Source organism: Hyalella azteca, unplaced genomic scaffold (genome assembly GCF_000764305.2).
Source record: "Hyalella azteca isolate HAZT.00-mixed unplaced genomic scaffold, Hazt_2.0.2 contig3942, whole genome shotgun sequence".
NCBI classification, from domain to species: Eukaryota; Metazoa; Arthropoda; class Malacostraca; order Amphipoda; family Hyalellidae; genus Hyalella; species Hyalella azteca.
The window spans coordinates 205,419-218,611 of record NW_025934170.1 but is presented as its reverse complement, the minus strand read 5'-3'; the positions used below and the strand labels follow the sequence as shown (position 1 = coordinate 218,611).

Sequence of the window (13,193 nt, the reverse complement as noted above, 5' to 3'; positions counted from 1 at the left end):
ATCTAAATGTGAACTTGGCTGATGGCAGCGTTTCTTGGAAAAATTACCAATATACGTATAGCGGTTTCAGCATTTATTAAGCCATTGGTTTGTTACCGTTTCTTAACATCACAGAACATTCACAGCTTGTTACAGTCTCGAAAACCCAAATCAGTGCGCTAATTCTGTTGTGCTTAACCGCCCGGTTTCGTCGCAGATTTTGACAAGATACTGGCGTTTACGCTAGGATCGAACCCGCACTTCTCTGCTCCAATCCTGATCCTCTGAACTGCAACCACTCATAACCATATATATATATAGATATAATTATATAGATACTCATAATTTTGATTATAGATGCTCATAATTTGTAGTTCGATTTGATCGGATCTCAGCAGAAATTTTTTATTGCTCAATTAATTATAGTCATATTGAATGCTGGCAATATCTACAGTATTTGAGTACCTTATTATCAGTGCGTTTACGAAGGAAATTACACGTCATTTGCAGCAGATCTGTAGAGGTAACTTTAAATGAAAAGGTTGAAGAACATTTTTACATAAGAAGAAAGTTGAACTTTAAACTTGTTGAAACTTTTTCAAAATTAAATATTGTTGTTGCTCACGTACATACTTTTTCACTTCGCGAATCGGGATGGGCTTGCTCTAATCTTTCGTTGCGGACGTAGAAACACGAAAAAAAATGACTCTTGTGCTATAATGTACTATGCTTTTTTGGGAGATTTTGAGTTACCATTCATAGTAACTAGAATGCCTAGAGGCATCAATAATTCAGTGGATCAAATTACTTATTTTCATATTTCAAATTTGTCTTTCTGATCTCCAGTTATCATCAAGGTTGAATCTTGGCCAATGGCAAATTTTCATGAAGTATGACGACATTATAGCTCATTGTGCGCGGTCGTTGACGTGTTTAATTACATATTGGCTCCTCGTTATTTCAATATGAGGGAATCCACTCAAATTGATTCAAATTCTAAACTTTCCACTTCCCGTTTCAAGCATCACTGGAACGGAATGCTACGAGTTTCAGTGAGCGAGGATCGAGCTTTCAGCCCTACATCAGCTTCAGCCATCAGCTCAAGAGCTCAATTGTGCCTAGCCTTGTTTCAGCACTCGACTTCCTCGGTCACACAATTCAAAACTCACTCGGACTGAATTTGTTCTTTTCGGTCAGTGGATTTAAATCTTAACACAAGTTGAACATGCATTTCATTCACGTTATTATATATCAAAATTTCGACTAACTGCCGAGCTTACTTCGTTATAACTTGGCTCGCTTACTCTTGGTGCTAACTTGGTGTTACATGCAAATGCCTTATTGCATATTCTTCAGTTAGAACATTAATGAATAAATCATTACTGTTGTTCTCCATTTTTCTTCAAGCAATATACTGATGCATTATTTGGCTCACAACATCTGTGACAAGATGCAATGATGCCTAGGAAGTCATGTTCCAACACAAGGAACGGTCATGACGGTAAGGGCAATAATGCAAGAAGATAATATAGCCTTTATATAAAACATCTTGATTTTTAATGAGAAAAATGCGACAACACTAGCGTGAATTACTCAACTGACAACGAAGTTAGCATTCAATTCTTCCTATGGCGCGCGCCTTCGTTAATGGCAAACTCAACCTAATCTCGAGCCGCCAATTCCTAAGGCCAATTATCATGATATGCTCCGAGCAAAAGAAATCACCGTAGCCAATAGAGAACGTGACTATATATGTAATGCCCAGTATTTGGTACACAATCTTATCTATGCTGCTACTGGATGTGAATGCGTTAAAAATAATGCGGCAAGAGAGGTGGGCAAGGACGGCAAAAGAGAAAACAAAATTGATTGACCATCTTCCGTAGAACGTCAATAATTATTTCACACTCTAAATCAGACACATGAACACTCTTATTAAGCGAACTTTGGATACGACAGCCTAAACCCAACAGGTGATATTCTTCTAAAACCATCAGTAGCAGAAATACCAGAGGTTAGTGAACAAATTAATAAAAAATAACTGCTCTTTCAGACGTCGATGTAACATTTAAAAGACTTATTGCAGGGCTACGATAGTATAAGCCTTTCGATGATTATCGATTCGCAAGGCAGTCATCAAAAATGCAGCTTAAGCCAAATGAATGGGGAGGAGTGGGGAGAATTTTATGAAGAAGGGAGTGGGATTTTTTATGCATGAAGGAGTGGGAAGAATTTTATGAAGGAGTGGGATTTTTATGCATGAAGGAGTGGGAAGAATTTTACGAAGAAGGGAGTGGGATTTTTTATGCATGAAGAAGTGAAATATAGAATTTTACGATTACCTTCTGCGTAACCTCTGCCCGACAGAAGCGACCACGAAGAGTGAAAGCCCATCCTGGCCTCGTTATTATACACGAAATTTGTAAACACAGTGAAAGTTCACTACAAACCATCACACTAGTTTCAGAACTATTGATTATCACTTTGTATTAAGGTCTTAACTGCACACAAATATAAGTTACTTGCTATCTATTGTCGGTTATCCCAGTAAAAAGTTCACTTAAAACGTTTACATATTATTTTAAGCACCAAGTGCAGATTTTTTATTAACTCAAGTCCCTTTAGCTAAAATTCGTCTAGCTACGCCACAGCATTAAATACTCAAATGTATAGTATGCAAATACCTGCCTATATATGGCGACAGGCGTGAAGTAATATAAAAAACTGGCAAGATCTGTCTTCAGAAACTACGCCAAAAAATGCTCAAAATCAACCCAAGAACTTTCAATTCTAGGATAAAAGTAGCACTTTGTGCTAACAAACATCAACAATCTAAGGTCTCGTTGCAACGCTCCACAATGCCCGAGCTAAAATTGCCTAAAAGGCAGGATCTATTCTCAAGTAGCACATGTGGATCGGTGTTTAAGAAAATAAAGTTTTACTCGTGAAGGATGATCAACAGATAAATGGAGAGAAACCCTCACAACAATGTAACAAGATCTGAATCATTGGCCTAAAGATTATACACAAGCAAATCACGACGTTAGCAAGCAATATCATAGAATTAAGAAGTCTTTATTTCACTGTACTACCCGCATTTTACTAATGCTTTCACCTGCTTTAACAAGAAACATGAGAGCAAATGTGCTTAGGAACAGTGACTGTTTTTCCTGCACAACCATTAGTAGCATCTGAAGAGGCACAATACATCAAGAGCAGCTTGGACAATATAGGTAGACGAGTTGTTAATGAATTACTTCGACTTGAAGTCGCAAAAAATCGACGGTCTAGTGATGACAAAATACAAAGATGTGCCATAACAATATCTATAATATCAATGCTAAAGCCACGCGTCGACAATCAGTATATTAGCTCCGATGGGAAGTGGTGCAATACAAAGTTATACTAGTAATACGATAAAGATTGACCACACTAGACTGGATACGACAATGTTAAAGGTAACGATGATTATAGCACGTGGGAGGTCGACCATCAGGCCGTATACGTTATGTTTCATCACAGAATAATTATACGCAAACGACATTTAATACTTATTCGTTGATTTAAGTATTGTTTCAATATATTCAGTATGCTCTCAATATTAGTAATATATTTATTATCTTCGGTACAGTTTGATTTTCAAAATCTTAAGTCGAATTTCAACACTAATCGCTTACATTCATTGTCAATGCAGGATGATTGTTTTTTTCGTACTGCAAAAAATGGTGTCAAATATTCTACTGCAAAATAGAACTTATCTTCTATTGAGAGGCGAAGCCAAGTAATCAGCCTTGCAAACCTATAACCTGACAATACAAACATGTAGCATCAACAGCTGATGCAGGCCATGTAACGTCAACAGCTGAAGCAGGCCTCGTAACATCATGAGCTCTACATCTTAGTTCACAGAATTATCAGAAAACATCATCACAGTAACAAGGAGAAGTTCAAGCTTCACGTCACAGGAGCAACGACCACCAAATATCAACTAATAGCGATGTAGTCACGCATAGAATTACTGCACTCGACGCAATAGAGCGAGGTAATCGCACTGCCTACAGCAGTAGCCAGGAATTCTTCAACACATCAAAGTGAATCAATATATTAAAAATCTGTAAAGCTTCAGCCGAAACTTTAAAAAAGTTTAGTTCGTGATGAATCTTCATAGCTCCAAGGGAATAGACTACATGAAATCAAGAAAAAGTGGGTAATTACTGAATTTCAAAAACCAAGGGAATAAATTTTCAGTAATGATTAACCAAAAATAAAGACTGAAACTGAATAAAATATCCATAAAATTTGCGTGTCACGTGATGTCGTTCATCCGAGGCGTGTACACACTCGAAAAAAATTACAGAAGCCAAGAGACAGAAAAGAATGACTGCGTTATTGGGTCTTTATTGTAGCGCTTTCCGGCAGCAAAATTGCAGCAATACTCTACAGTATAAATAGATAACATCTACAACAGTTGGAATCAACAACAACGTCTAAATGGATAAAACCCATAAAGTTTCCAGGTAAGGTAACATACAACAATCATTGACGATTAACAAAATCTTTATCTTAAGATATTGTCAGTAAGTGCAAGGCGCTGGTAACCGGCAAGAATCAGAAGTAAGGAACGTTTAAGTGAGCAAGAGAACAGGTCACAATAACGACAGGTCGTGCGTATTGCTAAACAATTATCAGAGGAGCACGACAAGCAGGTCATAAAAAACGACGTCGCTCACTGTGAGCTCTTTTCTCAGGAATGCAAAAAGCAATGCAAATCCCATCACAAATTCCTTGTAAAAAATACTGCATCAATATTGTTTAAATTCATCGAAGACTCCCCGGCTGCGTTGGCAACGACAGCACTCGTTTTTATTGAAATTTCAATCTCATACTCAAACACTGAAAAATAATCTATTTGAAATGAATTTCCAGAAATATACCTAATGCTAGTTAATGATTGGAATAAATAATTTTCGACGTCACTGTCGGTCTTAAAAGAACTATACACTTCCAGTCTTAAGAAATAATTATTTTATTAGTAATAGACATCTTGCGAGTACAGTAACTTCAATACAATGCCGTCTTAATTTCCAGTGGATGGCACGACAGATAAAACTAACCGTTGTTTCGAGTGGTATCACGAGTACACTCACTTGAGTGGCACCACGAGTACACTCAATAGAGTGGCACCACGAGTACACTCACTTGAGTGGCACCACGAGTACACTCACTTGAGTGGCACCACGAGTACACTCACTTGAGTGGCATCACGAGTACACTCACTTGAGTGGCATCACGAGTACACTTACTTGAGTGGCACCACGCGTACACTTACTTGAGTGGCACCACGCGTACACTCACTTGAGTGGCAACTTTTCCTAGTACAACTTGGCACGCAAGATAAACGGAAGATATTTTTATACATCAGTTAAAGGATTGTCGCGCAATTGACTTTTTTTGGCACACAAGTATACAGAATTGATGCATTGAAAGCCCATGGATATGCGACTGCACAAAGATCAGTCGTCAGGCGGTGGGTCAGACGGAGGACCCGGCAAGATCAGCCTCGGCGGGTCCAGCATGGGTCGCCCAGGCCCGCTCGTCGAAGGTATAAAGTCCGTGTCATCTTTGGTCGCGGCTCGCAGGTTATCCTCTTTCTCGACCCCAAGTTTGTGCTCCAAGGACATAGAAGTGGGCAGCGGGCGGGCGTATGAGTGATCACTGGGTGTCGTGATCACCGTACCGCCGCTGCTGCCGCCAAATTGGAAGCATTTAACGTTGACGGAGTCGTAAGTTCGCTCGGGGTCATTTTTCAGAAGGGGGTTGAGAACCGTGGCGCTGCCGCCACTTCGGCCGTTGCCGTTGCTTCCGACAACCCCCGAGAGGACGATGGCTCCTGACCCTGATCGTGCTACCGGCGCATGTTCATAAATATTCTCAAGAGAAGAATTGCTTTGTGAGGCGCCAATAAATCCAGGAGGAGTTCGTCTTCTGGACGGTTTCTGGGCCGAATCTTGCACATTGGAAGAAGTATTGACTGCCGAGGGACTGCGATCCGATAATTGGGACTCTGAAGACACTCGCATAGGAGGATCAAGCCGTGGACGAGGTTGGTTGTTCGGTTTGACGGGACTCGTAACATAGATAGAATGGTGATGACTGACCACACAATCACCATCACTGCAGCTGATGCCTACGATGACGCGAGGACTGCTCGAACATTCAGGTGATACTTGGGGAGAGAGGGAAGGTTGGGCGGGGATGTGGAGCGACAGTCCCCCTGACGCCGAGAGGCTGGTGCTGGAATGAGGCAGAGGCATTTGAGGCCGCTGACACAAGGGAACAGTTGTGGTCTCATGGCCCTCGCTCGGCAGACTAGGCAAACTCGCTGAATTGAATCCTTGCAGGTTATAATACAAGGTCGGTGATCGCGGAGTTCTTGGCGTGTAGGACGGAGGCTGTGAGCGCACCTTATGACCTCCGTGGTGCCGGTGACCGCGAGGGATGGCTGAGCCGTGACTGCTGGGTGGCGAGGAGAAATGATGGGACGAGGAGTCGTGAGGCGAGCAGTGCGACGTGCATGGCGGGTGATTGCATGGCGTCGATGACGGGGACGAAGAGCCAGGGATGGTGTAGGAGCCCGCCTCGAAGGTAGGCGGGTATTCCATGTCGGGGTAGTGAGGCAGCACCTGCAACAACAACTCACATCAAAAGCTACGTTCACACCGGGCTATTTACTTTTTACGCAATGAGTGAACAAATTTTTAAAGGAAGTTAAAAAAATTGCTGAACTAAAATAAATAGCGAAAGTTGAAAGATCAATAGTTCCTTTACAGATTTTGCCTTTTATGATGATAAACATCGAAAATTGTTGCAATTATCGCGAATGTTTAATAGTGATGAGTGTCATTCAAGATATTCGAGCCCATAAACAATTATAAAAACTAACTTCCTACAAATAACAAGTTTACAACAATTTACCCGTCAATTGCTAAGTCTTCAAACACTAAGCCTCCAAATTCCATACCGGCAGAGGTTGGGTATTTTCCCTAAAATTAGATTCAATTTTGGTTGCTCTTCTAATACTTAAAATGGCGTTAATATAGGGGACATTGATGAATGATACACACCATGAGGGGCTTGCCGTCGAGTCCCGTGTTATAATGAAGTTAATATAGGGGACATTGATGAATGGTACCCACCATGAGGGGCTTGCCGTCGAGTCCCGTGTAGCTCATGACCCTGGGCGCGCGGCTGTCAACGGCGGAGAAGTCATCGCCCGGGGACGCCTCGAGGCTACCGAGGGCAGGCTTAGCATCTGCAACTTGGCTGCCGGAGGACGAGCCCAGGGCGTGGCGACCGACCGATTGTCGGTTGAGGTTGTAAGAGGTGTTGAGTGGGGAGACGTTACCAGCGGGGTTCATAGGAGTAGTGTTAATGATAGTGGTGTTGTGTGCAGGGATGTTAGGTGTGGAGGTATGGGCAGCGTTGACGTTTGTAGAGTTGTTACTGGAGTTGTTGGGCGTCGAGTTGTTGTAGTTTGAAGGACCACGAGAGGTAGATGACGCAAGGTCACATGAGGTGGAAGCGAGAGTGGTGTTGGGGAGGTAGTGGTGCTGTGATGGCGTGGTGGTAGCAGCATTGGAACCGGTGGTGGTAGTGGTGGAGGAGGGTGATGGTGACGGTGGTGGTGAACAGAAGAACACCTCGCGAGGAGACAGGACGCCAGGAGTGCGCCGCTGCTTGCCGATCATACTCACGCCCATGGCAGGCTGCACGACAGATCACACGAGTCTTCATAGAGGTTAATAGCAGCGTTTCTGCGGCTATTGTAAATTTGTCTGGGCAAGTTCAATTTTTTAGCTTTTATCATTTTAATAGTTCATCTAGAACAATATGAAGCGTCATTCCGCAAGAAATTGCCTATTATACTTTTATGTGAACAATTATCAACACGCGCTATTTCGAAATTGGATGGAACGCCGGCACACCGGCTTACAGAAATGTCAACCAAGATCAAATTCAAGAAACTTATCACGACTTTGTCAATTACAAGTTAAGAAATTAGTACACAGAGCATGCAGCACATTTCTGGCACGGAAACACACATTGGAGTCGTCATGAAACATAAGACTCGTACAAATTTCTTGGCAACTCGCTCAAATTGATTGAGCTTCTTGCGCGATTAAACTCAACGTAAGCTATAACATTTCACGGAAAGAATGTAAGAGAAAGTGAGAGCTTTTGAAACAACCATACCAAGTACAGATAATCGTGTAGGAAGATTTAGGTGTTTTCTTGATTGAGAAACATAGGAGAAGATAAATTAAGAAGAGTGTAACATCATAAGTTAACATCTATAATGGTGATGCTAACGCTATTTGTTATTCATCGATTCACATTCACATAATATATTACTATCACGCAACAACGTTAAAGAATGAACATAGAAATGGCGATGACGTAAAAATATGAGAAAATGCGGAACTCACCCTGGCCCTGGCGACATCAGACGGCTGGTGAGAAGCAGGGTAGCTGGAACAGTGCTGAGCATACAAGCGGTTAGTTGCACGCAGGGAAACATTATGTCTAATGCTAGGCTAGATGAGAACAAGCAAACTCTTCTTGCAGAAGGTTAGGTCATCAACACAACTTGGCATGCTATAACAACTTTTTTCTTTCTTTCAATATATTCTCTTCATAAAAAAATTCAAGTTCGTAAATTTATGCAATGTCGGGTTATAGTCGACGACCACAATTGATACCGCCGAAAATCTACATCACTGCTAATAGGGTTGAATAATATGGAGCCTCAGTGGGCGAAAGTCGTCTAGTGACAAGGGTCTTGCAAATTAAAGTCAATGAAAAATTGTAACCGTTTTGTGATTTTTTAAAAATTTTAAGCAAACACAATCGTTTTGACGAACACATAAGGCAATAAACATGGATGCACATAAGAAACTTATCGTGCAGAGATGGATTGAAAGTCTAGGTATCCACAGCAGTATAAATGGAAGACTATACAAAATAAAATCAAACCGAGAATCCGATGGACACTGAGTGAAGTCTTACTAATTTACTGTATGGTATATCAAGAAAGTTTGCTGCATCGTAAACCAATCGTACTGATCAAGACTGCAAGGGTAGTTGGACAGCCTAGAGGCCAGTACGAAAATCAATATAAGAGAAATAAATGTCCAGCGAATCAACGGCCATTCATATCACATTTAGCGGCATGCGATAAATTCTGATCGAGTTAGGAACTAACGTGCAGTAAGCCGGCATATTTTCTTGAACATCAGACTATAAAATCTAAAACTGGAAATTCAGCAATAAATAAAAAAACGAGACCTGCCCAGTCTTACCTTCAGAGAGCCTGCGCACTATTGTGAAAACATTCAGCATATCAAACGCTTATTATACAATAGGCAGCCACATAATTTAGTGGTACACATACCTTGAGCGGAGTCTTGGGTTGGTCCTGGTCGTCTGCTCTAGAGGACGGCTGCACGATGTCCAGCCTGGACAATTGGCTGCCTTTCTGCCTGTTGTCTTGCACTGCGCTGCCAGCACCTGACCCTGATACTTTATATGCTAATATAGGAGAGAACAGCAGAGACGAGTCATTCGCAACAGAGGGCGAGGTTGCCGCCCCGTGCCACGTGTCATCTCGGGAGCTGGAGAGCGCAGCAGAAGATGACGAAGAGGAGCCAAAGGACACGTCCGATCGTCGCTGCGTCGTCCTCTCGCTAGGAGACAAAAATTTGGTTCTAGGAGGAACTTGGGGTCGAACAGACGGTCCGAGAGTAGAGGAATTCAAAAGAGATGAATTGGGAGTGCTTGTGAGTGCGGAATTCCTTCCGTGTAGAGAGGAGTCCATGTCCCTTTGGTCAAGCCCCAGAACGAACGCCGCGCGCATGGGTTCCTTGCCCTTCAAGATTACGGGCTTATAATTCCCAGTCCGTTTGAGACGTTCTATGCTGGAAGGCCGAGGCTCGCCAGAAGAACGGTGCTCCGTGAGGCTAGAAGTGTGACTAAGGCTCCTGCTGCTGCCGCCAGCGTCCACTAGAGACGTAGAGAAGCCGAAGGTGTCGCCAGACGGACTGTTTGGAGAATTATTATTAGAGGAGAGGTGGGAAGACGAAGTTCCTGAGCTGGAGTGATGCTGGTGCTGAGGCAAAGGCGACGGCCTCTTCTTGGTTTTGAAGGCACCGCCGCTGCTGCTGCTCACGTCTCCAGGCGATGATCGCAGGGTTGACATCCAAGATTTTTGTCCGCTTTCACCGGTCGTCCTGAACGGAGCACCGTAAACATAGGCTGCAGAGGTCGCTGACAGACAGTCGAGGGAACCTTTGAGGCTGGCGTCGATAAGTTTACACTTGAGGGGCGTCACAGGCTGCATCTTGCTTTCACCTCCACACTTAGACTCGCTTTTATCCTCAGCAGAGACGCTCGCGTCGAACTCTGCTTCATGACTGGCCGTTTGATTGGACTCGAGCGACGCTTGATCCCGACTCATCGAAACACCTGACTCCAGATTCCCGGATGCATCAAAAGTATCATCAACGTTTGAGGACTCTTCTAGAATTTTGTCTCCGTCAGATGAGCTGAAAGCCACGTCGCTGGCATCAAGTGAGCTCTCGGCGCTGGTTTTAGGATCAGTTTGGCTTTTTTTCTTAACAATGGCGGCTTGCTGCTGGTTCTTGCGTCTCCGGTCCAGGGTGAGAGCTGATGGCAAGTGACTACGTAATTTTTCCCTTAGACTCCCCTTACGAGCCACGGCATTAGCCTTGGAGGGGGGTGGGGCGTGCTGGGGAGTGGTGGGCGTGAGGGGAGGCGCCTCGCACACCCCAGAGGGACGGAGGTCGCTGGTAGACGTGCTACGGCCCGTCTCGCGTACACGTCTGCGGTAATGCGGTGTGGTGTCATTACAACAAATAAAAACATGCGTTTAAAAATTACTTCTAGAAGACAACACTTCTAAAGAGGCCAGTGTCTCCGATGTTACACATATACAATGAATTTATTTTAGTTTAAATATTGCAAAAAAAATTTTAATAAATGTATTTCAATATCTAAAAAAAGGAATTTTTAAAATTTATTCTGTCAATTGATTCAAGCATTGTCTCCAACTTTACGCAAGTGTGTGCAAAATTTCAGATCGATTGGAAAGGCAGAAGTGTGCTAAATATTGATTATAAAATTTGTAGCAGACAAACAAAAAACAGAAGAGTACAGTAAATAAAGCTCAGTTCTCAAATAGTCAGGAGATAACAATTAAGAAAAGCTTCACTCAAACAAATTATATATGCCACTACATGAAAGAATAATAATTGCTGTATAATAATGATACGATTTGGAAGGTCTTTGATAGTATGCAACATCGCACTAGAGCTACTTGGATAAGACCCAAGTAGGTAGTGGGCCACTACCTACGCACTCTTTCGGCAAACATATCGAATAAAATAAAGTATCAATTAAGCCACCTGTGCTCAATGTCATTCAAACTCCGCCTCACATTCGGAATTTAAAAGTAATATTCACACAAATTTCGGTAGATATTCAAAGTGAAATTCTTGAATAAAACAAAAGTTTTGCAAAATTCATAGTTGCAATCCCTCGCAGATCAGACGAGTCGAGGACCTGACGAACCTGTAGCTGCGGAAGTTGGTGGAAGGCACCGCCTGCACCTGCTTGGGCTTCAGGAAGGAGGAGAGGGCGGAGGCGCGTGTGCCTCCACCTGAGGGCGTGGTGGATGTGCCAGTCTTGCCCCCACTGCCCCAGTGGAAGAGGGCGCTGAAGGCGCTCGAGGAGGAGGAGGGGGCCACTGGGGTGGAGGTTGTGGGGATGGCGGTGTCCAGGGGATGAGGGGAGCTGAAACAAACAAGGACACTTAGCGGCCTGCACACCATCTAACAACGAGAGGAAATTGTCGTTTCCACGTTCACTTGCGAATTAAAATAATCTAAGTATTGCACTTTTTTAGTGCGCAACATTTCCTGAATAGTTTATTCCTTTCTTGCCCCACAAAAATGTAATAATGAACGCGTGTAAAATGACCATGCTATGCGCACGGCACTGGCCTGTGTTTAGGCTGCTGGATATCGAGGATAGCTGAGATCGGCGGCAGTGAACAGTACAGTAGCTAAAAATTGCATTCAATTGGATCAGTGAAGTAGTTCAGTAACTATTGACTACCAGCAGAAATTTTTATCAGTTCAAAATCGTGAGCATTTAAGAGTGGAGTCAGTATTGTATTTATTTAGAGTGTAATGTAGATAGATGACTGTAACCCTCGGACAGTCAGCTCCAGTTTTATGCCGGGTACACACAAGTAGCCGCAACAGCTAAAACAGCAGTAAGGTACACCTAGCAGCTGCAACATCTACAGCAGTAGATGAAGCAGCAGAAACAGGCAACGCTAAGTAGTCTCACCTGACAGGTTCTGCGGCCGTGAAGCTGTCGTCACACTCGTCGTCCGTCTCGCTGTAGTATGCCTCCTCTGTTAGGCAGCACCAACGTTAATAAACTGAATAGAAATACTGTTAGATCCTCGTGACATTTGTAAATCAGAATCTGAAGCCTGAGTGAAATAGACAGAACCTACGGCTGGAACAAAGTGGTATGCTGAACTGATGATAAATGTCATAGTGTTGAAATTTTATAATTTGAATAATTTTAGTCAAAAGAGGATGGAAACGAAGTTGAACGCTCGAAATGACATAGTACAGAGGGGGAAGGGATAATGGCAGGCTAATAGAAGGAGTGGTGGAGTAAAAGGGAGAAGGAAAGACAGACTAAAAGAAGGAAGAATGTTGGACCCAAGATTTGAGAGAATAGATGACTTAATTGTAGTTAGAAAGGCAGGATAACAGTGGGAGAGATTTGCGAATAAAAAAGGAGGAGAGGGAGGTAAATGACAGTCAAACGAGGGGATACTGCAGCTGAACATGGGGTAAATAGAAGAGAAATAGCAAGGGACAAAAGTAAATCGCATGGAGAAAGAAGGGAATGAAAAAACCCGGAAGACAATAGCTGAGATAAATAAAAAAATATAACTCAGTACTCACTGCAGTGAGTGACAGAGAGCGCATTTTCTCGGCGACGAAAACTTGAGGTCACGGACGGACGGACAGACAGACGGACGGACAGACAGACATGGCAAGCACAATAGTGCATTTTTTCAATAAATGAGAAAATGCGGTAATAAGTAAAGAGAT

General features: G+C 42.9%; 1 protein-coding gene across 2 annotated transcripts in view; it reads right to left on the bottom strand.

The window, feature by feature from the left end:
• Positions 1-1,501: 1,501 nt before the first annotated feature.
• The window catches only part of LOC108675179 (mucin-12), a 34,702-nt gene continuing 23,010 nt past the window's right edge, over positions 1,502-13,193 (bottom strand). For both annotated transcript variants that reach the window (XM_047879834.1, XM_047879835.1), the window contains 6 exons: positions 12,409-12,475; positions 11,626-11,847; positions 9,431-10,877; positions 8,466-8,519; positions 7,176-7,745; positions 1,502-6,662 (listed from right to left, as the gene is read on the bottom strand). In XM_047879834.1, coding sequence (XP_047735790.1) covers positions 5,493-6,662; positions 7,176-7,745; positions 8,466-8,519; positions 9,431-10,877; positions 11,626-11,847; positions 12,409-12,475 — 3,530 coding nt within the window. In that variant the 3' untranslated portion in view covers positions 1,502-5,492. The remainder of the gene's footprint in view (positions 6,663-7,175; positions 7,746-8,465; positions 8,520-9,430; positions 10,878-11,625; positions 11,848-12,408; positions 12,476-13,193) is intronic.